The following is a 20,568-nucleotide window of genomic DNA, read 5'->3' as shown; positions in this document are numbered from 1 at the left end:
GTTGATTGCACATTGCACCAGTAAGAGCAGAGTGTGAAGGTTCAATTAGCAGGGTAAGAGCACAGTTTTGCTCAAAATATTGAAATGCAAACAACATTATGGGTGACATACCAGAGTTCAAAAGAGGACAAGTTGTTGGAGCACGTCTTGCTGGCGCATCTGTGACCAAGACAGCAAGTCTGTGTGATGTATCAAGAGCCACGGTATCCAGGGTAATGTCAGCATACCACCAAGAAGGACGAACCACATCCAACAGGATTAACTGTGGATGCAAGAGGAAGCTGTCTGAAAGGGATGTTCAGGTGCAAACCCGGATTGTATCCAAAAAACATAAAACCACGGATTCCCAAATCACGGCAGAATTAAATGTGCACCTCAACTCTCCTGTTTCCACCAGAACTGTCCGTCGGGAGCTCCATAGGGTCAATATACACGGCTGGGCTGCTATAGCCAAACCTTTGGTCACTCATGCCAATGCCAAACGTCGGTTTCAATGGTGCAAGGAGCGCAAATCTTGGGCTGTGGACAACGTGAAACATGTATTGTTCTCTGATGAGTCCACCTTTACTGTTTTCCCCACATCCAGGAGAGTTACGGTGTGGAGAAGCCCAAAGAAGCATACCACCCAGACTGTTGCATGCCTAGAGTGATGGTTTGGGCTGCCATATCATGGCATTCCCTTGGCCCAATACTTTTGCTAGATGAGCACGTCACTGACAAGGACTACCGAACCATTCTTGAGGACCATGTGCATCCAATGGTTCAAACATTGTATCCTGAAGGCGGTGCCGTGTATCAGGATGACAATGCACCGATACACACAGCAAGACTGGTGAAAGATTGGTTTGATGAACATGAAAGTGAAGTTGAACATCTCCCATGGCCTGCACACTCACCAGATCTAAATATTATTGAGCCACTTTGGGGTGTTTTGGAGGAGCGAGTCAGGAAACGTTTTCCTCCACCAGTATCACGTAGTGACCTGGCCACTATCCTGCAAGAAGAATGGTTTAAAATCCCTCTGACCACTGTGCAGGACTTGTATATGTCATTCCCAAGACAAATTGACGCTGTATTGGCCGCAAAAGGAGGCCCTACACCATACTAATAAATTATTGTGGTCTAAAACCAGGTGTTTCAGTTTCATTGTCCAACCCCTGTATATTTTTATAGAACAGTGAAATTCTTCTGATGACCAGTGATGTAAAACTTCATCAAAAATGAATAACCCTGTGATATTTTTCTTTCAGATGAGCATGCAATTTGTAAATCAAACATCAAGGCGCTTTGAACCCAGCTACTCCCACACATACTGTTAGCTTTCAGCTGTTGTGTGACCCGGAAGTTCTACCCCCTGTCGTCTATGTTCCTGCCTTGCCTGCACCTGGACTGGCCACGGACAGGCAGACTTATCTTTATTCAAAGATTAGGCCTTTCTGTTCCGATGAAGCGAAGGACATTACGTGCCCAGCACCACAAAGCACAACACAGAATAGCACACGGAAGAGGATGATGGTGTGATATTGGCGTTTTGGCAATTTGTAATGTGTATAAAGTTGTAAATAAAAATCACATTTGTGACATGATCAAAGTCAAGTTATTGTCCATTTCTCTTCCTGGGTCCATTAAAGTCAAGAGGTTTGCAGACATAAAATTTTATGGGTACAGATTAAGTAGCTGCAGCACCAGCCTCTTCTAGAGTAGCACGTATTCAAAAGGTGTAAAATATTAGCCCATAGCTCTCTTCATACCTGCACACATAAAATGAAGACTGATCAACAATATTTCTGCATGCCACAATAATCTTTGGACATTTCATATTACATATTAAGAAGAACACATCCATATTACCCTGATATTTTGCTAATTGCTGTGAGATAGGATTTCAAACTCTGCCTGAGGCAGAACATTTAATAGACTGGAACTTCTCTAAAAACAAGAGGAAACCAAACCAATCACCAGGATGCAGTCATGATGCAATTTGCAGACATAAATAATAAATTGTAATGCAGTGCTGTAAATTATCTTTTCATAGAAAAATGCTACTATGAGTTCAGTGACAGAAGTCTGTTGCAGTCAGTTGGAGCTTCTGTTGACAAACAGTTGAGGGAGATGGGCTTTGGTCACCGCTCTGCTTTCAGGGACACAAAACAAGGAATCTTTCAGGCCTGATTTCTCTGAAAAGTAGTCTGGCGAGTGCAGACATTCAGATGGTCATATCTTCTTCAATTCTTTTTCAATTTCCACAAGTTTGACATCATTGGAAAGCTTAGACTCCACTCTTTCAGGATCTGTAAATAACTCTGTTATAAATCCAAAAGAACACTGCCTGGTTTTGCTTAATGCCATTTAAAACACACAATGAAATGAGTATAAATTGATTTGATTTAAATCTCCTTCAGACCATTCTCTTCTCAAGCAGAGCAGCCACAGGTCACTGTAAGCCTATAAACCTCTAAGCACTTGCAGGAACACCAGCTTAGTGCATGACACAATGTTTCTTTCAGAGAGGGAAGAGCTTTCTGAGCTGTTTTTTGGAGTCATTCGGAAATACCACCACTCATCTCATCTCTTTGGAGAACATCCACTTCAGTCTGGCAGGTGACCCTTTCCACTTGGAACGAATCCATCTACATTTCTGCCAACTTAATCACAAACAGTGGTCATGATACAGTGTAGGCTAGCGCCAGCAAAGCTCTATCAGAAAATATCACTGGACTTCCCGGAGATTGGAGCCGTTCGTGTCAAACTACGCGGGCTACAAATCACGCTCATCAGAAGCTCCAAAAAAAAGCTTACATCTGTCCTCACCCACAACAGAAAGATGACCTTTTAATCCCCTCATGTGGTGACATGATAAAGGCGAGGATTAAACGCTAGCCAGTCACTCACTCAGTCAACACTGCCTGCTTACATACTTGCATCATCACTCCCAGTGCTGCACGTAGCCATTACAGCACTGGGAAAGCAGAACTCAGCAGATTATAAAGACCGGGCTGTGCTTGTATACGTCTACAAAGCAGTGCTGCAGCACCTATAACAACAGTGTGTGGAGACCTCTACCCCTGTGGACGTCCACAGCAGTGCATTTAAGTTAAACTCCCAAACTGGACAGATTTCCACTCCAATGGATTTGCTGACTATTAATCACTGCTGAAGAATCCCATGTTCTGTATTCATTGAAGCTGAAAATTCAAAAACTACCCTCCTGCTGTAATTATGCTGATCCCTGAAGTGCATTTTAGCTTTTTTATTGCAATGTTCCCCTTCAATCAAAATGAACTACACAGAGCACTCAGTAAATCAGCATAACCATTGTTGTCTGAGCACAGGTTAGATTACAAATGGTATAATAATGACTGCAATCAACATTAGATATTAACAGCCTTTATGCACTTGGACAAAATCATTAAATATCCCCCCAAAAAAATTCAATAGCTTTCCATTTTTTTGTGCAGTAACAAGCTTCAGAAACATCACATCTGGAAAAATAAAAATTTAACTTTCAAGACCATCGTGGAAAATATAAAACCAATCCACATGTTGCTAACCTGCAGATCTGGCTTTTGAACGATCTGCAAACGTGATGCATCTCCACAACATGATACTCTCCACGGCTGGAGGACGTCCACATACATGCCTGCGCTGTGCTGCAGCTGAGCTGTTGTCCATTCCTTTAACTTTATGAACTACTGACCGGCACCTGCATCATTGGGCTTCCAGCTTGGTTGCATTAGGGATTGTCAAATAGGAGGACTAACCAGCAAGGCATTGTATATATACAGTGTTTGCTATGGCTACATTTAATGGATTAAATGCACGGTGGCGCAGTTGGTAGCACTGTTGCCTTGCAGCAAGAAGGTCCTGGGTTCGATTCCCAACCGGGGGTCTTTCTGTATGGAGTTTGCATGTTCTCCCTGTGCATGCGTGGGTTCTCACTGGGTACTCCGGCTTCCTCCCACAGTCCAAAGACATGCCTGTTAGGTTAATTGGTAGCTCTAAATTGCCCTTAGGTGTATGAATGAGTGTGTGCTTGGTTGTTTGTGTGTTGCCCTGCGATGGACTGGCGACTTGTCCAGGGTGTACCCTGCCTCTCGCCCATAGACTGCTGGAGATAGGCACCAGCTCCCCCGCGACCCACTATGGAATAAGCGGTAGAAAATGACTGACTGACTGATGAAAATAACATCAAATTTGTACCTACAACAATCCTTTTTATAGAAATGCAACTAGAATAGAATCAGACAGAAATGTCCTGTTTTATCTCGTCACCACCCAGTGAGGATGGTAAGGAGAGTGGTCCAAAGTCCAAAGCTACCTGTTGGTGACCTGCAGCAAAGAATGGCACCTTGGGATCCCCCTTAAACACAAATACCTGCTGTTGACATACCAACCAGCTGTTTGGGAGGAATGAAAGAAAAATAAAACCTTTTTCTGACCTACCACCATAAACAGACACACAGACAGTTGTTAAACTCTACCTGGGCTTCAAAAACTTTGGTGAGATTAGGTTAGGCCTGAAACAAAGGATGAGGACTTTACTCCTGTTAAGTACGGTGGAGGATGTGTGATGCTGTGGCCGGGTTCCCCGACAAAGGCAACACAGAAATGGTTCACAAGTAACAAAATAAACCTTTATCCATTAAAAAGGCCTTGACAGCAAGGCTACCAAGGGTTGTGCCGGCAGTGATTCTGGGAAATTCAACTTTCCTAAATAAATGTAATCAAAGTTTTTCCGTGTGAGATTATGATACTGAATAAGATCTAATTTTATTTAATTATTTTTTACACATCCTTACAAGGAATGCCAACAAATGTGGCCAGCAGTGAAGTGACTATAGATACCATCTAACTGGTTCTGACGTTGTGGCCTAGCTGATTTTAATGTTACTAAAACAAATCCCGACATTAATTACCCAAATCTGACCACCGGCGCTGAAGCACACGACCATTGTCATCTGAATACATCAGAGCTACAACAGTCAGCTATGGTGTGCATGTCTGACCTTAACCCTGGCATGAACAAAAGTACGGCTGCCACAGACCATAAACAACTGCAGTAACAAGTTAAAAAGGAGAGCCTCTTTACAGACAACAAAAATGTTTGAGCTGCTGGGTTCATGTTGCAACAAAAGAACCCATTTACAACTGCTGGAAGGTAGAGACATTGTCACTGTGCTTAATTGTGAAGTTGAAAGAAAATGATACATGCCTTTCAAAGATTTTATAAGTTAATCTAAAAATACAACTAAAAATCTAGTGCAACCATTTAGGTGCCACCAAAATAATGAACCGAGGCCATTTTTGTTTGATTTCACTTTTTGGGCTACATGCAGAACACAAAGGGGTGGCAGAAAACGCAACAGACACGGCACATACCCCTGAAAACTCAATTCCCAGCATTAAACACGGCGGTGGCAGCTTCATGCTGTGGGTAGGTTTTTCTTCAGTGGAGAGGAGGCTGGTTAGGGTTGTTGGGTGGATCAAAGCAGCATTATTAGTCAGTTTCTATATATGTTGTTTTATGTGCTTTTCTTTTATGCCTCTAATGTTTATTTAACTTTTATGCATGTTTGTTTTTTATGCACTGCAATTTTCAGTGCTGGGGAATAGCTTAATCAAAGCATGATGCTGCCACCAAAGTGTTTCACCGTGACCATGATTTGTTCTGGGTCACCTTGATCACACCAACATCATCCCCACCGGAGAAACACGGTGAAGGCAGCATGATGCTGTGGAGTTGCTTTGTTCTGCAGCGCCTTTACAGGAAACAGAAATGTATTAGATTTCAGTTTCACGTCGCAATTTAGAAGCGACTCTCCTATTGCTGGAAGGTGCGTAGCTTAACAGTTGTTAGAAGCTATGATAATGGCGTCTCGGAGACCTATATACCGAATTCAAGTTGTGTCATTTTGAACTTTTTTTTTTTTTTTTTTTCCAATCTGAGCAAAACTTGAAACAGTAAAACTTCTAAGAAAACATCCAGTCTGTATCCACCAGATTTAACAAAAACCACAACAAATCCAGCAAACTTAAAAATTTGATTTGAATGCGGTGTTTCGCACTTGTTAAAATAAACAACAGAGGGATTCGAGGTTAAAGCCGTAATTAAAAGCGTTTTAATGGTCACAGCTGAATCAACTCTGGGACCAGCTAGCCTGTTAGCATCGAGACACAATGCCAGCTTTCCCAGTCAGCTCTCATTGCATCGTCTCCCGCAGCTCCAACCGAGAAAATTGTCCTTATCACCCACCTTTTTCATCCGTGGAGCCTCGGCCACCGTACCGTCGCGGTTCACGAAGGCTTCTCCGCCGTTCTGCTGTGGGTCCGAGTGCTTCATCGCGGACGCCTGTGGCATCTTGGCGGCGCTCGGGGTAAGCAAACCCCGGCTGCCTTCCCCGGCTTTCGTAGAGGGCTCCGCGGCGGGAGACGTAGCGGCTGAGGCAGAGGAACCGACCTCCTTCTGCGGCTCATTTCTGGTGAGGGTCTTGTCTTCCGAGGTGGGCGTCACCGGGGACTCGGTCGGCAGCTCCTTGCCGGCGGAGACGTCTTTGAGGTCGACCTCTGCCATTTTCGCTGCCACAACCTGGACTGACATCGCCGCAATTTCTCAGACCTTTTTCCAGCGCTGATCTCGAGGCGAGCGGATGTGAATGGAGGTACAGCGACACCCAAATGCATTATGGGACTTGTGGTTTCACTACCAAACCGCGACACATTCCCCTAATGGACTTTTTTTTGTAAGTTATGTCCACTTGTCTGAAAACCTCCAAAACATTACGCAACGTGGAATAAACAAATATTATTCGACCATGTATTTGTGAAACGAGCAAGGAAGCAGTTCTGATCTAAACTTGGCCTACATTTTCCAAAAGGAGTAGCAACGTTTGTAGATACTTTGTTGGCACTTTGCAGGCAATGCACTTCGTATAAGGACGTCACAAAAATACAAAACATATACTGCTTACTAGATAATGCCGTTTTGAAAACAATCTTGCATGCAGTATTCAGCCTAAGATGCAGCAAACTCACACCCCATCACGTTTAAAAGAGATCCCACCAATTAACGTGACCAACCCACTGGATTGCTTGGGAGTATTTTCCACCGGAGTACGTCAGTTACTGCATGGCACAGCATGGCAGAGCATCTGTGTTGGCACATCATTACAAAATGGGTACAGCCGTAAGGTCAAATCTTAAAACTGGGCTACACTGCCACCAAGCGGATTGGTGTGGTATTAAAATACATTAAGATGGAAAAGAACGATATTTTCTTTTCATCATGGCAACTTAATCTTAATATTTTATGAGAATGTCTAGAGCAAAACACTTTGAACAGTACCTATTGGTGAAGAAATTGAAATAAATCGTTCTATTTAGCATTTCTTTGTTTAAAAACACGTCCAAAGGTCACTTATCAATTCTCCAAAGCACAACTTATAAATTTCTTTCATGATTACCTGCAGCATTATACTCTTTAATTTCAAAGTAAACAAAGAAGCTACCGTGCATTTCAAGTTTTTAATGATGCAATGCTACATTTTCTCCAAATCCGTGGTTGATTCCAGTAGGTGTCAAGAGTACCCCTTATTCTGCAGACAATTATTTCTACAAAACAATGAGCAAACCAGTAACAGTTTGCAGAGGCTTGCAAGAAAAATAAAATATTTACATTCAGGTAAATGGGCCTGAGCCCTTTTTGCTATCGCTTAGATAAATTGAGGTATATAATTTACAAGGCTGGCATGCTGATACATTCTCAAATAATCAAGAAGAAAAAAGAGATTTTAAAAACCTCTTAGCTGCACCACAAGGTCTCGATGTAACAGAAACGTTCTCTGAAACTGTCATTGAAAATACAGCGCCCATTTCCAGCTGGGAATATGTCCATTAATGTGCATCCATTTGTCCTTTCAAAGCAAACAGCTGTTTGGGGAATGACCATGAAAGAGGAGTTATTAAGCTGATCCTTGCCTCACAGAAGAAAAATAAAAACAAAATGATCTTTTGCAGCTTGTTGTAATCATTTGTTGCTTTAAAAACACGATGCATCAGTTTTCAAATATCCAGAGGATGTTCACTCCAGAGAGGCCCAGATTTACCCTCCTGGAACAAAAGAAAAACTATTTAATTATTGTGAATACAATGATTAATAATAAATGTTACAAGAAGAGCTCACCCCAGCATTCCTGACTCCTTAGTCTTAATGACATAGAGGAACATGAGGATTGTGTGGAACAGGTTGTTCCTTCCCTGTAACAGAAATCAAGATGGGTTCATCTCGCTGGAACTCTGTGATCATAGTTAGCAACAGATTATGTGTTGATTTGAAAAAAAAAAACTCCTGAAAACCTTTCATGTTTCGCCACACTACAACACATACTTGAGTTTATTTCACTGAAGGGATGATGGGATAGACCAACTAAAAGTAGTGCAGATCTGCGACGTGGGAGGAAAATGATACATGGTCTTTCTTATATTTATCAAAATACAATCCTGACAAAATTCAAACAATTGTGCTTTTAAACATTCCTTAATTAGGAACTAATACTGTAAGAGACTCCAAAAAATTTGAGTAGGTAAAGAAGAATGGGCAAAAAATGTCAGTCTATTGATATCGGAGTAAAGGGGACTGAATACAAATATATTCCACACTTGTCAAATATTTTATCTGTAAAAACATTTTGCGAGCATACATGACTTCCCACCCAGTACAGTTACGCACTACTTTGTCTACCACACAAAATCCCATACCTGACGCTAGCTTTATCTCTTTAACCGGCTTTACAGGAGGGAACCGTATTGAGCATTACTGGCAAAATGTTCCTCGTTTTCAGTCACCTTAGGAAGGCTGTAGATATGTCCTTGGTATATAAGCTGGTAGTGAGGAGGCGTGGTGCTGCTTTGATGGATGCACAAGAGGTTCTCTTTGGTAACATCTGCAGGAGTTAAAAAAATAAGGGTATAAAAACGAAAGCAGGAAAGCGCAATTGTTTTTATAGTTTTATTTGCCTCCCAGTTTACAGACGAGCTCTCACCAGGCTTGTCTGGGGCGTGGCTGAAGTGTTGGGAAGTAAACGTCTTCCCATCCGGGTACTTCGGATGTGGGGGCAGCCTGGAGTCCAAATATGTGCAAAACACATGCATGAGGATCTGAGAGACAGAGCGAAAGTGAGATGTAAAGTGTGATCTGAGGGTGAGGGGGGAATATTTTTATTGATGCAACATAAAGAGCCCACACAGATACCCACATCAAGAGGAAGTTCAAATTTAACATCCAGATATCAAAAAGCAGAGATTCAGGAATATCACAAAGAGCCCAAAAACTAAAGACCATACAAAACAGAAATCTGGAGAGTTGGGGGTTACATAGCCTGGCTTTGCTTGGAGAACAATCATATTGAATCATGACACTTGCAGATCTTTGCAAGCAGACTCACTGCGCAGTCAGTCGGGAGATCCGTGTCCCACTTCCTGTTCTTCAGATCGCCGCCACCGTTCCAGCGAAAGGAGCTCATGCAGCCGCTGTGAGACAGCTCTGAAAAAATAAACAACAGTGATGTCATTTTTTCTTACCATCACAGCAATTAAGAACATACAATTTGGATGGTTGAACCAACCTCTTATGCGATCCACTAGATATTCCTGGTTGGGCGTGGTGTCCAGGTACTGGACAATAGAGGTCAGCGTGGGGATTAAGGAGGCTTTCATCACCGCTGCCTGTCTCAGGCTGCTAATGCTGGCCTCTGGTGGACAAAAGAGGGAAAGTTGGTAGCAAATCTGTTGCAGTAATTCCACAGATGCTTCGCATTTCCGGCTGGTCTAACCTCCTATCTGGAGCTCCGGACAGCCCATCCTCCTCAGCTGGCTGTTCACAGAGTCAATTTCTTTGACCAGAGGGACCAAGATGGTGTCACTGATCCACTGCAGACACAAATGTGTTGTGTGAGTCTATGGCTGACTTTCATAGCAAAGCACTAAGGAGTTTATGGAACATGTGCAGCGTCCAGCGAATAACAGTACTCACATTTCTAAGCTTGGCTGTCCAGCTGTCGATGCGGTCCACCACAGCACGACTGGTAGTGATTCTGCCCCACACCTACACATCCAAAGATCGGGGGAGATAAAAAGTTATCAGGATTTTACATAAGAGGCGAACAAAGAGTATCTGAATAGGTGTGGCATGCATATATATTTGTCCCCCTTTAATCTGATGGCCTTTAATGAAATCCAAAGCAACAAACTGTATTCAGAAGACACCTTTTTGGTAAAAATGTCCACCTGTGTTTTATTTAATCTCAGTACAAATACAGCTCGGGTGTCTTCTGAAGACAACAATGACGATCTATCACATAAAACCACAGTAAAAAACAGTGGTGCGATTGTAAAGTCGACAAAATATAAAAAGTTTAAGGGGTATAAACATTTTTTCTAGGCACTGTACAGACCTCTTCTGCAGCCTGTTTAGAACCCAGGTCCGTCTCGTCCTTGTGGGCAGACGGTGCCTGAGAGCGGCATGCCGGCTGGTACAGGAACTTCCTCAGGCTCTGGGCGTAATCTCCCACAGAACGGTTGTAGTTCCAGAAAGTAGGGCTGTGGCTTGGAGACACAGACTCTGGACTGCCTGCAGATGAAATGAAGCAACCCTTAAATTAAATTCATAAGGAAAACATTTCTTAGTTCAAAAATGATCCTTATATCAACTGGTAAACAGCTGAAACTTCAGTTCATGTATAAAAGGCATTTTGATTCCTGAACTGGTCTTAGCTGAAGAACTCCGTCCCACCTAGCTGACTGCGGTGACTTTTCTCCTCCTCAGAATGCAAGAACCTTTCCAGACTCTTCAGATCCTCCATGTAGTCCTCTTTGCTTCCGGGGGAGTTAAACACCGAAGGAGACGTGCGATATCGAGCTCTCAAGCCAGAGCCTTCTGCTGGCCCGATACTGTTCTGGTAGGGAGAAGAGCCTGAAGAATGACTGTAGTTCAGCACCTAAGATGTGAATAACAAAACATAATGTAGCACCAATATAGATGCATTTTGTTTTTCTTTGCTGTTGTAAAAACATGCACCTTTCCAAAGGCCACTGTGGGGGTAAAAGGTCCTCCTGTACTGCTTGGTGGGGATGGACTGCCCAGAGGAGGGCTGTACCCAGCTGTACAGCTGGGGGAGAATTTGGGGCTGCTTGAGGCTGGACGAGAGGGACTGAAGCTCAGCACGCTCTGGCCCTGAAGTGGAGAGGACTGGGCCGGAGCTGGAGTCTCTTTCTTCTCTGGCTTTTGTGGAGGAGAGGCCTGGATACCTTCAAGCGGAATGATACACAGTCATTGCCATATTCTGATGGTTTGAAAAACATCAAAAAACGAAAGCAACGAAAATCTGAATTTCGGTTCAGAAATGAAGAGAATATTACTTGTGTTCCTGAGACCCAGAAGGTGATGCTGCTGAGGGGTAACAGCAATGGTGGACGGAGACATTGTGTATTTGAAATACTTCCAGAAGTCAAAAAGTGCATTGAGACTGAAGAGAGAGGCTAGCACCAGTTCTGTAAGAACATGGAGAACAAACATAACAGAAAGTGTTAAAATATAGGAGTAGGATTAAATTTCAGGAATTTATTTTAAGCATCTTTGGAGTTTGAAATAAGATACATTTGAGTAATTCAGGTCTCTAGGTCCCAAAATATTTTTCATTTCCAAATTCCAGACTTTCTAAACTGAAAACATTTTTGGTTCATTTTTAGGAACAAATACTAACTTAAAGCAGCAGGAGGTCAGTTTTTAAATACAGAACCTTGAAAAACAAGGGACTGTAGGGAAGAACAAACAGACAGATGCAAGGATTAATGGATGGACAGATGATAGATGGACAGCCAGATGAATTAAGGGTGGATGGATGGATGGATGGATGGATGAATGAATGGGGAGATAATGGATAGATAGAAGAATGGCTGGGTGCATGTTAAAACAGATGAACGACTAGACAGGTAAATCGAAGACAGAAGAACATATGGCTAATGGTTTGATAAACAGGGGGATGCAATGATGGCAGAAGAGATTAAGGGATAGATAGATAGATAAATACACTGATGGATTGACAGTTAGATGGAAAGATTGATGGATGTACAGACAGTTAAATGGATGAATAAAAATGGAAAAAGAATTGATGGGTAAAAAGAGGGATGAATTGACAGGTGAAACGTGGACAGACTGGTAACCAGCAGATGTTAATAGATAGGCTGATGAATGAACAAAACAACCGTTGTAAGGGCAGACAGCTAAGTAGATGGATGGGCATATCAAGAGATGGATAGATTAACATATGGATGGATGGTAGGACAGATAAACATATAGATGGAGGGATCAATAAAGGGATGGATGGATAGATATGTAGACGTCAATTTGAAATCCAAGATCACAGTTTCGAAATTATTAAACTAAGACCTGATGTAGTAGATGTAGACAAAAAAGATGACAATATGGGAACTATGTGCATTATTTTTCCCCAAACCAACATTAGAAAGCACTCTGCTTGAAGTGGCCTATTTTAAGAAACCTTCGCATAGATAAAGGGTGTGAACGCTCTATTTTGTTTTTCCATCCTTCTCTAAACCTGAGAAATATTTAAATGTCATACTTTTTCCCACTATGTAGGAATCCTGAAGTATGGTAAACCAGTTGTCAATAAAGTCATCTTGTAGCTCTAATATACCGATAGGGAAATAAAAATAAGTGTAGTGGGATCTCACCAATGTACCAGATGGGCCAGTAAGTGATGTTGTAGTACCTGCTCAGCAGCTTCCCTGACCTACAATGAAGTAGCAAAGACAAAACCATTAATATACAAGAAGATGAGTGATACAAAATACTATTAAAAGCAAGTTCACAGCTACGACTGCCTACATTTCAGTGTAAATCATTCCAGCAAGGGACACGTTGAGAACTGCCCAAGCGAGGACGATCTGCCGAGCCTGCTCCTCCCTCCTCATCCTCAGCGCCTTGTCTATCATGCTAGGCATCCCTTCCCTCGGTGGAGTGAGCATAGCTGTCACTCAGATCAGGCTGGAAAAAGTCAGCAAAGTAAAAGAAAAAAGAAAAAAACATAGACAAAGAAGTCAAACATAAATTTGGCTTAATAATACAAGAACTTTAAAGCTTATTTAATGAGTAAAGTTCAAGTACTTTCACTGTTGTGGAGCATGCCTGTCAGCAGAGCTGCTAGCTAAGCGGTTAGCTAACACACAAAACAACGGTAACAATGTACCAGAAGTTTTGCTTTACTTTAAACCCGTTATCCTTAAAAATAGAATTAGTTAAAAAAAGACCCAAAATTAAAAACAATATGTGAAAAAGGCAATAAAACACATACCACGCTGAAGTGAATGAAAGAAGCGGCGCTGAATATTTGTATTCCTCAGCGGAAGTCTCAAATGCACTTCCAGTGCAGGCGTTTCAAAATAAGAGTTATCGGCAGAAAAACTGCAACTAACCTGGAAAATAAAAATCATACGAATTTTCGAGAAATACAGTATTTTTTACTGGTCAGTCAATGGACATGGAGAAACAATTAGCCAGTTAATTAGAAATAGCGTTAATATAGCATACTATTACAAGAGCGGACCCAAGGCATGAATCAACGATGTTGCTGGTTAGGATTGCCAGTGCCAACAGGGGGCGGCAAAAAGCCCTAAATTTCTCAGAGTAAAGGTAAAAAATTCAATATAATTATTTACTTACGTTCATAAAGGATGTCTATTTTTAAATGTAGCGTTAGAATTCTTTAAATTTTAGAAGAACAGACAAATGTAATCATTGGAAATATAGGAAGAGGAAAACATTCATAGTAACCAACTGAATTCCAACTGTAACTGTATTCTTGCAAACACAACCAAAATTATAGATTTAAAACGATTTTAATTGCAAAACAGTTGTCAAAACATGGACATACGAGCACTTCTCTCATGAAGAAAATGGCAATTCCTGCAGGGCCAACAGGATAATAGTTCCCAGAGATTGAGGAGATCATAAAAAAACTGACCGGATATTAAACAATGAATTCAAGACAAGAGATATTAAAAAAACATAATAAACAGATACAACAAATACTATAGCAGCATTGATATTTTATGAGAAATAAAAAATCCTTTTTAAATTTCTCATAAAATATCAATGCTGCTCATATAATGTGGCATCAGCTTATATTTTTTTTATGAAAGATGTTTTTAGTAGGATGTGGCATTTCAGAGAAGTAAATAATAGTACATTAAATAAATAAGTAAAGCAAACATATCAAGAGGCACTATCTTTAATGAGGAGGGGGCAGGGATTTTTCAGAGTTATAACCTCTAACATCTAAACCATAGTCCTCATCATTCATTCTCTCTCCACCACTTCTTCTTCCTGTTATTCTCTTCTTCATCCTCCTCCTCCTCCTCATCATCTTCTTCTTCCTCCTCCTCATCCTCCTCTTCCTTCAAAGCATTCCGTTCTTTTCGAGTCGTTCTTTCTCTCTTGGGCCCTTTGCAGATCTTGAGGTGACGTGTGAGGTGGTATTTAGTGAGAAAAGCTTTGTGGCACTTCTCACAGACAAAGTCTCTCTTGCCCTCATGAGAGTTCATGTGCTTCTTCAGGTGGTTGGTTTTCAGGAAGTGTTTGTTGCACTTTGTGCACTGAATATGGCGTTCACTGTCAAAATATGGAAAGATATTTAATGTAAAAAATCATCGTCACTGGCAATCACAATAGCAAATAATCAGGGGAGTGGAGCAATGAACACGTACTTTGTGTGAGAGAACATGTGTTGTCTCAGGTCTTGTTTTCGGATGAACGATCTGTCACAAAGGTCACATTTGAGCTTCTCTGCACCAGTGTGGATGAGCATATGTGAAGCCACGTGAGATTTCTGAGTGAACGACTTCCCACAAACTGAGCACTTGTAGTTCTTCTGACCTGTTAAAACAGAGTAAGCCAGGTGTTGTATTTAGGATTACACCCCTTGAACCTTTTCAGATTACAGTTTCAGACTTCAGTTTATTTTATCAAACCTTTATGAGAGATTAATACAAAGCACCACATAATTGTGAAGAAGGCAATAATGCAAAGTTTTTAGATCTTCTCCTGCTTTAAACTCTCCACAACCTTCTTCATGCTGTGTTCCTCAGTCTTCATGATACTGTTCCTCACTAATGTTCTCTAACAAACAGCCGAGGCCTGAGATTAAATTATACACGTGACTTCCATTTACTTATTAGGTGACTTCTGAACACGGTTAGTTGCATTGAGGGCCAAATACAAATGCATGCAACACCTAGCACAATTTAGTTGTAAAAAAATCAAACTAAACTATTTCTAATTTTCCAACCAATTCAAATTTTTTGCATTATTTCGTGTTGATCCTAACAAACACACTAAAGTTTGAGGTTTTAACAATGCAAAAATGTGGAAATATTCAGGTGAAATGAATACTTGTGCAGGAAACTGCAGGTTAAAAATCATTTAGGAAGAGGCTGTTGCAGATTCTTGATCAACTGTAACTCCTCTTGTTACAGGGGAGGTTAATAAGTCCATTTCAAAGAATCGGGCAAAAACAACGTTTCCACATTTTCCCCCAGATATTAACCCTAAACTGGAAATACTCCGACCTTTGTTGACTTAAAGTTATTCTGTCCAGTTACTGAATGCGTTAACAAGGAAATAAAATTGACCTGTGTGAATCTTGAGGTGCATCCTGAGGTTGCTGGGATCACTGAACGCCTTGCTGCAGTACTCACACTTGTGAGGCTTCATCCCTACATGCCCCATGAAGTGCACATTGAGCTTAGTGGAAGTGATGAAAGCCCGAGAGCACATGCTGCACTTGAACTTCTTCTCCCGCACACTGCCCTGGCCTTTTCCTCTGGAGGTGACGCTGTTGGAGTTCCTGTTACTGCTGCGGCCGCTGCTGTCGCCGCTTGTTTGTCCCGCGGTGGGATTGTTACAGGGCCACGGGGAGGACGAGGAGCTTGAGGCGCCGTTGAGGAGCTTTTCCTCAGAAGGAGCGTGTTGTGGCTGCTGTGACTGCAGCTCTTGTTGCTGCTGAGGTGGTGCTGGTTGTTGTTGCTGATTCTGAGAGTGGTCCTGCAGTGATGGGCTGTGGCTGTGCGGAGGCTGGTTATGACTGTGGTTACCATTATGGTTGTTGAGATGAGACTTTAGCTCAGAAAACGATGAACACTCTTTGCCGCACTGGCAAATCTGGCCATCGGGGACTTGAGGAACACCTGGAAACACACAAGGATCAATTTTACTAATAATGTTCCACACACACTTCTCAGTCCAATAAGCCCATTTTAAAATATAAAAAAATAAATAAATCAAGTTTACTCTGAGTTAATGGCAGCCATTTCTACAGTGGGCAGGCTTTAAATAAGAAACCTGGAAAAAACTCAGACTGTAGAAAGAAACCAATAAGGACCCCATAAAGAAAAGAAAGGAAAGGAGGAAGGATGGAAACAAGCAATAAAAGACATGAAGGGCAAAGAAAGAATAGGGGGACATAAGGAAGTACAAGAAAAGAAGGAAGGACACACATCGATGGAAAGGAAGGGAGATAGGAAGGACACAAGGAAGTGTAGGAGGACAGATAAAAAGGAATGACAAAGAACGAAGGAAAATATTTCAACTATTAGAGAATAAAGTCTGACAATACAAATGGTGTCATGATCTATTTTTTCTATACTTCTCCAGACTGAGCTGGAACCCTGTAATAAAGACCCAATGGATCCCCTTATCATCAGGACAAGCAGCTTTGTCTTCTCACCCATCAGCCTGCAGTAGTCTCGGCTGTAGTAGAAGAGCAGCTCCTGGTCAGGGTGAACCTCTGTGGTCGTGCAGAAGAACAGCTTACCATTGGCAGGGTATGCCACCAGATTCTGCTGTTCATGGGTCCTAAAACACAAAAACATTGCATTTCGTTTTTAACGGCAACACGCCGTTTGAGTTTTCTATTCACGGATGGATTGACAATCTACCTCGCCTTGCGCACAAACATCATCCAGTTGCATTCGTTTTCATCCGTCGTCACGATGTAGAACTCCAACACATTGTTGTGGTACATCTACAGCAAAAAACATGCATTTCCATCCATTCATTTTACATAAAAGGTATTATTGCTCGCCGATTTAGAGAGCTGCATGTCAACAGACCTTCCAAATCTGAGGTGTGTCCTTTTCTGGCCAATCAGAGAGATCCACGTTGCTACAATGCTGGCCCACCATTGGTCCGAAGCAGGTCCTAGGGGGAATGACGTCCCGTGCAAACACTCCTGCAAAGGTATTATGGGCACATTTACAAATGCGCACAACAACGGCTGGAACCTGTAGTAACAACAAAAAAGTAAAGCTTAGGGGTGTTTAATCTCTCACCAAGTGGTTCATCAGTCACTGAAATGCGAAGACACAGAGGACGTGGCAGAGAGAGGCGGGCCCTGCTCTGGATGGGTGCATCAGGGATAAAGGTGACTGGACCATGCTCCGGACAGTCTGAGGTATATGAGCGCTCACACAGTGTGCACCCTGAGAAGAAATCAACCCAAGTTAGTGGATGCCATAACAGCGATATTAATATCGGATATCCATATCGGCCTGAATTTTTATATAGGTGCATCACTAATTACGACCAAAAACCTCAGTGTATATTTATTTTGATTTTTGCATTATTATAAAGAATTACGAGGTGGAAGAAAAATGATTTGTGGTTATCAAATGTCTTACAAGCAATAATCTGAATAGTGTGCCCTGCCTTTAGATCCAGCCTCTCTGAGTCAATGCCACTTTTAACTGGGCCGTTCAAACACACGAATCTACGTTGATCTAAACCATTTCATTGCTCCATCTGTTTTCCCACGCCACCATGTTTCAGAGTGGGAATGGGGCGTTAACTTCAGAACTTAGCAAAATGCAACCCGAACTCCTTATGGCTTTCTTGCTGTCAGGCTTCCGCAAAACCTAGATTTGTGCAATCCACCATTAAAAGATGGCCGACATCTGAAGGCAAGTGGTTGCTCTGGATTTTATTTAGGGGTCTCAGTGTAAAGGGGTTGATCACATAAGCAGGCCACACTTTTTAGATATTTTCTTGTAAATCAAATTGAAAATCATTTTCATTCCACTTCATAAAATAAGTGGTTGGAATTTGATAAAATGTCAGACAGTTCAAAGGATGCTGCATATCAAATTCCCAATGAACATCTCTGTGACTGATATTTACAATAAATGATCAACTTGTTATTTCTGGTAATCATCTGTTTATACTCACAGACGGAGCAGGGAGGGGCCATGTTCTCCTTACTGGGAGCAGGATCTTCCAGTTGCAGAGTGGAGTTGACGAGGACCAGGTTGTTTTCTGGGCCTAGGGACACCTCTGCAGTGATGGAGGATACGTTCACTGCCTCCAGTCCCATCCCCGAGTGTCCATGGAGAGAGACAGTTTCCAGTTGGTTCTGGTTGGACATGGAGCCGGTGAGCACCACGCTCACGACACTCGGGTTCATTTCTCCATTCCCATGGAGCTGATCCCCGAGCCCTCCGGCTCCTCCTCCTGTCCCAGAGCTTCCCACTCTGCCTCCCATGTGATCCGATTCCATCACCACAGGCAGTTCCAGCACAGGCGGCCCATGGAGAGGCATCACCCCACCTGAGGAGTCCACCCCTGTCAGCCCTTCATGAGGCTGAGGCTGCCTTCCTCCACCGAGCTGCTGCTGGGCGTCAGACACGGCCACCACCCCGACCCCATCCATGTTGGCTAGCTCCTCCCCCATCCGGTCTGGAGACAGGGGGCTGTTAACACGCGACTCCATGGCTAACCCTGTAGAGTCCAGCTCATGAGGGCCAGCCTGGTGAAGGTCTCCCTGACCACTGACCTGTCTTGAGTCCATGGGCACCAGGCCCTGCTCCAGTGGGCCCCCAGGTCCACTGTAGGGGTCCAGATTTGAAGGATTGTTGCTGGCCACAGACAGGGTCCCATCCATGTTAAGGCTACTGGGATGAATGTACTGAGGAGGTGGACGGTCTGCCAGGTAGGACAAAATACCTTATCAAGAGAAAGGGACAGTGGATACTATGATGAATAATTACGGTAGATATAATGATAAGACTTATTTGAATTTGGCAAATACTTATACCAAATTCTTTCAAACAATGAACCTTTACAATTTGCGCATTGCATATTATAAAACAGAACACTGGCGACAGTTTCGTTTACATTCCTTTATTTTTCTGCAAAACACAAAAACGTTAAAGCAACTTAAACTCGCCCAAATCCAGTGCTGCACTCAAATACGAACCCACCTGGCAGTAGGTGTCTGAAGTAACCGCTCTCCAGGTGGGGATATGGAGGAGGAGGCAGGGAGTAATTCCTCTCAGGCAGGCCGCACATCACCCCTCTGTCACTCAGCGGACCCATGGGGAGCATTAGAGAGAGGGCAGAGGGGAGAGAGCCAAGGGAGGGACCTAGACTCGGGATGGCCACTGGCATGCCTGATCGAAATAAACATGTGAAGGTTGAGTCTAGAACGCTGATGAGAGTTATTCTCTATCTATACATTCGTTTAAGGGTTTCAAACACTTTTTGATTTGGTAAACTGAAATATGGACACATTCCTTAAATACAAGGCTTCTGGAGCATATCCATAATAGAAAGACAATCTTTCACAAAAGAGAGCAGTTGCATACCTGGGGTGGGGATGGGATTGTGTGTGGGAGAAGTGGGCAGACCCAGGTGGCTGGCACTTACGGAGGGCACACTGAGCTGGTCCATGCCCACAGGACTCAGGTTCATGTCATTCATCCTGAAGAATCAACATCAGAGTCAAACCCCTCAGAGCAACGAGCCAGCTGACCACTTTAAATGCAACGCTTCAGACTGCAGACTTAACACCAAGTCTAGCTTTGATAACATGTGGCAGGTGGACATATTTTGAAATTAAACGATGAATGTAAGAGTTTATAGCTTACCTGAATTCAACAACTGCTGTCCCTTTAATTCTCCAGCGCTACTGCTATATATTACACTGTGGAAATAAAGGAACATAGCTTAAAGAAACATGAAAGTCTGTAGAAAACGTCTGCTGCAAAAGAGAGTAATAATGACCATTTTAGTAAATAAAACCAAGTGGAGTCTGTGTAGCTAGCTTGTTAGCTAAAAAACACTAGCTCTGGTTTTGTTTTCAAGCTAGCATTATAGCCTTCAAAACTTACCTCTCCACAGTAAATAAAAACAGACCAGGCTGATATGTTTCCACCCAATAGAAACACGGTTATATGTCCACATGACTGAAGAACCTGCTTTCTTCCAGAAATACTGCCAAATGTCCGAAAAGGAACAATATACCAAAACAAAACCTCCCTGAACGGGGCCATGACAGCGACCCTGCCACTCCTACGCATGCGCATTCACGTTTTTATTTTCTTTTAATTGAACATTCTTACGCATTTGCACTTCAGTTTGGATTAGTCCCAAATATTTCATGTATTATCATTCTATTATACTAATATAATAACAATAATCCATAAAATCTTCCACAAATGAGCTAT

At 42.4% G+C, this 20,568-nt stretch overlaps 3 protein-coding genes across 5 annotated transcripts in view; all 3 read right to left on the bottom strand.

Annotated features, from left to right (window-relative positions):
* Window positions 1–7,032, bottom strand: part of ahcyl2b (adenosylhomocysteinase like 2b) — a 48,725-nt gene extending 41,693 nt beyond the window's left edge. Inside the window, exon 1 of one of the 2 annotated variants that reach the window (XM_047389279.1) lies at window positions 6,254–7,032. In XM_047389279.1, coding sequence (XP_047245235.1) covers window positions 6,254–6,598 — 345 coding nt within the window. In that variant the 5' untranslated portion in view covers window positions 6,599–7,032. The remainder of the gene's footprint in view (window positions 1–6,253) is intronic. The other variant, XM_047389278.1, reaches the window with a different exon arrangement.
* Window positions 7,033–7,507: 475 nt separating this feature from the next.
* tmem209 (transmembrane protein 209) lies at window positions 7,508–13,744 on the bottom strand. Of its 2 annotated transcripts, none has more exons than XM_047389280.1 (16): window positions 13,604–13,744; window positions 13,368–13,488; window positions 12,902–13,060; window positions 12,748–12,806; window positions 11,413–11,544; window positions 11,072–11,301; window positions 10,787–10,991; window positions 10,449–10,624; window positions 10,028–10,099; window positions 9,828–9,924; window positions 9,621–9,746; window positions 9,441–9,538; window positions 9,039–9,153; window positions 8,842–8,939; window positions 8,180–8,253; window positions 7,508–8,106 (listed from the first exon to the last, which is right to left on the bottom strand). In XM_047389280.1, the coding sequence occupies exons 3-16, from the start codon at window positions 13,039–13,041 to the stop codon at window positions 8,052–8,054; spliced, it is 1,677 nt and encodes a 558-aa protein (XP_047245236.1). In that variant the 5' UTR covers window positions 13,042–13,060; window positions 13,368–13,488; window positions 13,604–13,744; the 3' UTR covers window positions 7,508–8,051. The 2 variants fall into 2 exon arrangements, with proteins under 2 accessions (XP_047245236.1, XP_047245237.1); XM_047389281.1 differs by having other exon boundaries at window positions 10,787–10,949.
* Window positions 13,745–13,895: 151 nt separating this feature from the next.
* Window positions 13,896–20,403, bottom strand: prdm4 (PR domain containing 4). Its single transcript, XM_047389277.1, has 12 exons — window positions 20,233–20,403; window positions 19,990–20,045; window positions 19,708–19,823; window positions 19,324–19,512; window positions 18,293–19,066; window positions 17,401–17,550; window positions 17,182–17,300; window positions 17,008–17,093; window positions 16,797–16,924; window positions 15,703–16,257; window positions 14,779–14,947; window positions 13,896–14,683 (listed from the first exon to the last, which is right to left on the bottom strand). Exons 3-12 carry the CDS (start codon window positions 19,820–19,822, stop codon window positions 14,368–14,370), a joined length of 2,601 nt encoding a protein of 866 aa, XP_047245233.1. The 5' UTR covers window position 19,823; window positions 19,990–20,045; window positions 20,233–20,403; the 3' UTR covers window positions 13,896–14,367.
* Between the last annotated feature and the right edge of the window lie 165 nt (window positions 20,404–20,568).

Source organism: Girardinichthys multiradiatus, chromosome 17, assembly GCF_021462225.1.
Source record: "Girardinichthys multiradiatus isolate DD_20200921_A chromosome 17, DD_fGirMul_XY1, whole genome shotgun sequence".
NCBI lineage: Eukaryota > Metazoa > Chordata > Actinopteri > Cyprinodontiformes > Goodeidae > Girardinichthys > Girardinichthys multiradiatus.
The sequence above is the reverse complement of the archived record's forward strand: the minus strand, read 5'-3'. Positions and strand labels throughout refer to the sequence as shown.

What these genes read in the sequence shown, in the direction of transcription:
- tmem209 (XM_047389280.1), bottom strand. Translation starts at nt 13,041, where the DNA reads ATGCTCACTCCACCGAGGGAAGGGATGCCTAGCATGATAGACAAGGCG. An exon ending in GGAATGATTTACACTGAAAT is followed by an intron (nt 12,807 to 12,901) that starts GTAGGCAGTCGT and finishes ACTTCATTGTAG; the next exon opens with GTCAGGGAAGCTGCTGAGCA. An exon ending in AAGTCACCGCAGTCAGCTAG is followed by an intron (nt 10,625 to 10,786) that starts GTGGGACGGAGT and finishes TTTCATCTGCAG; the next exon opens with GCAGTCCAGAGTCTGTGTCT.
- prdm4 (XM_047389277.1), bottom strand. Translation starts at nt 19,822, where the DNA reads ATGAATGACATGAACCTGAGTCCTGTGGGCATGGACCAGCTCAGTGTG. An exon ending in CTTCAGACACCTACTGCCAG is followed by an intron (nt 19,067 to 19,323) that starts GTGGGTTCGTAT and finishes TCTCTTGATAAG; the next exon opens with GTATTTTGTCCTACCTGGCA. An exon ending in ACACACCTCAGATTTGGAAG is followed by an intron (nt 17,094 to 17,181) that starts GTCTGTTGACAT and finishes TTTTTGCTGTAG; the next exon opens with ATGTACCACAACAATGTGTT.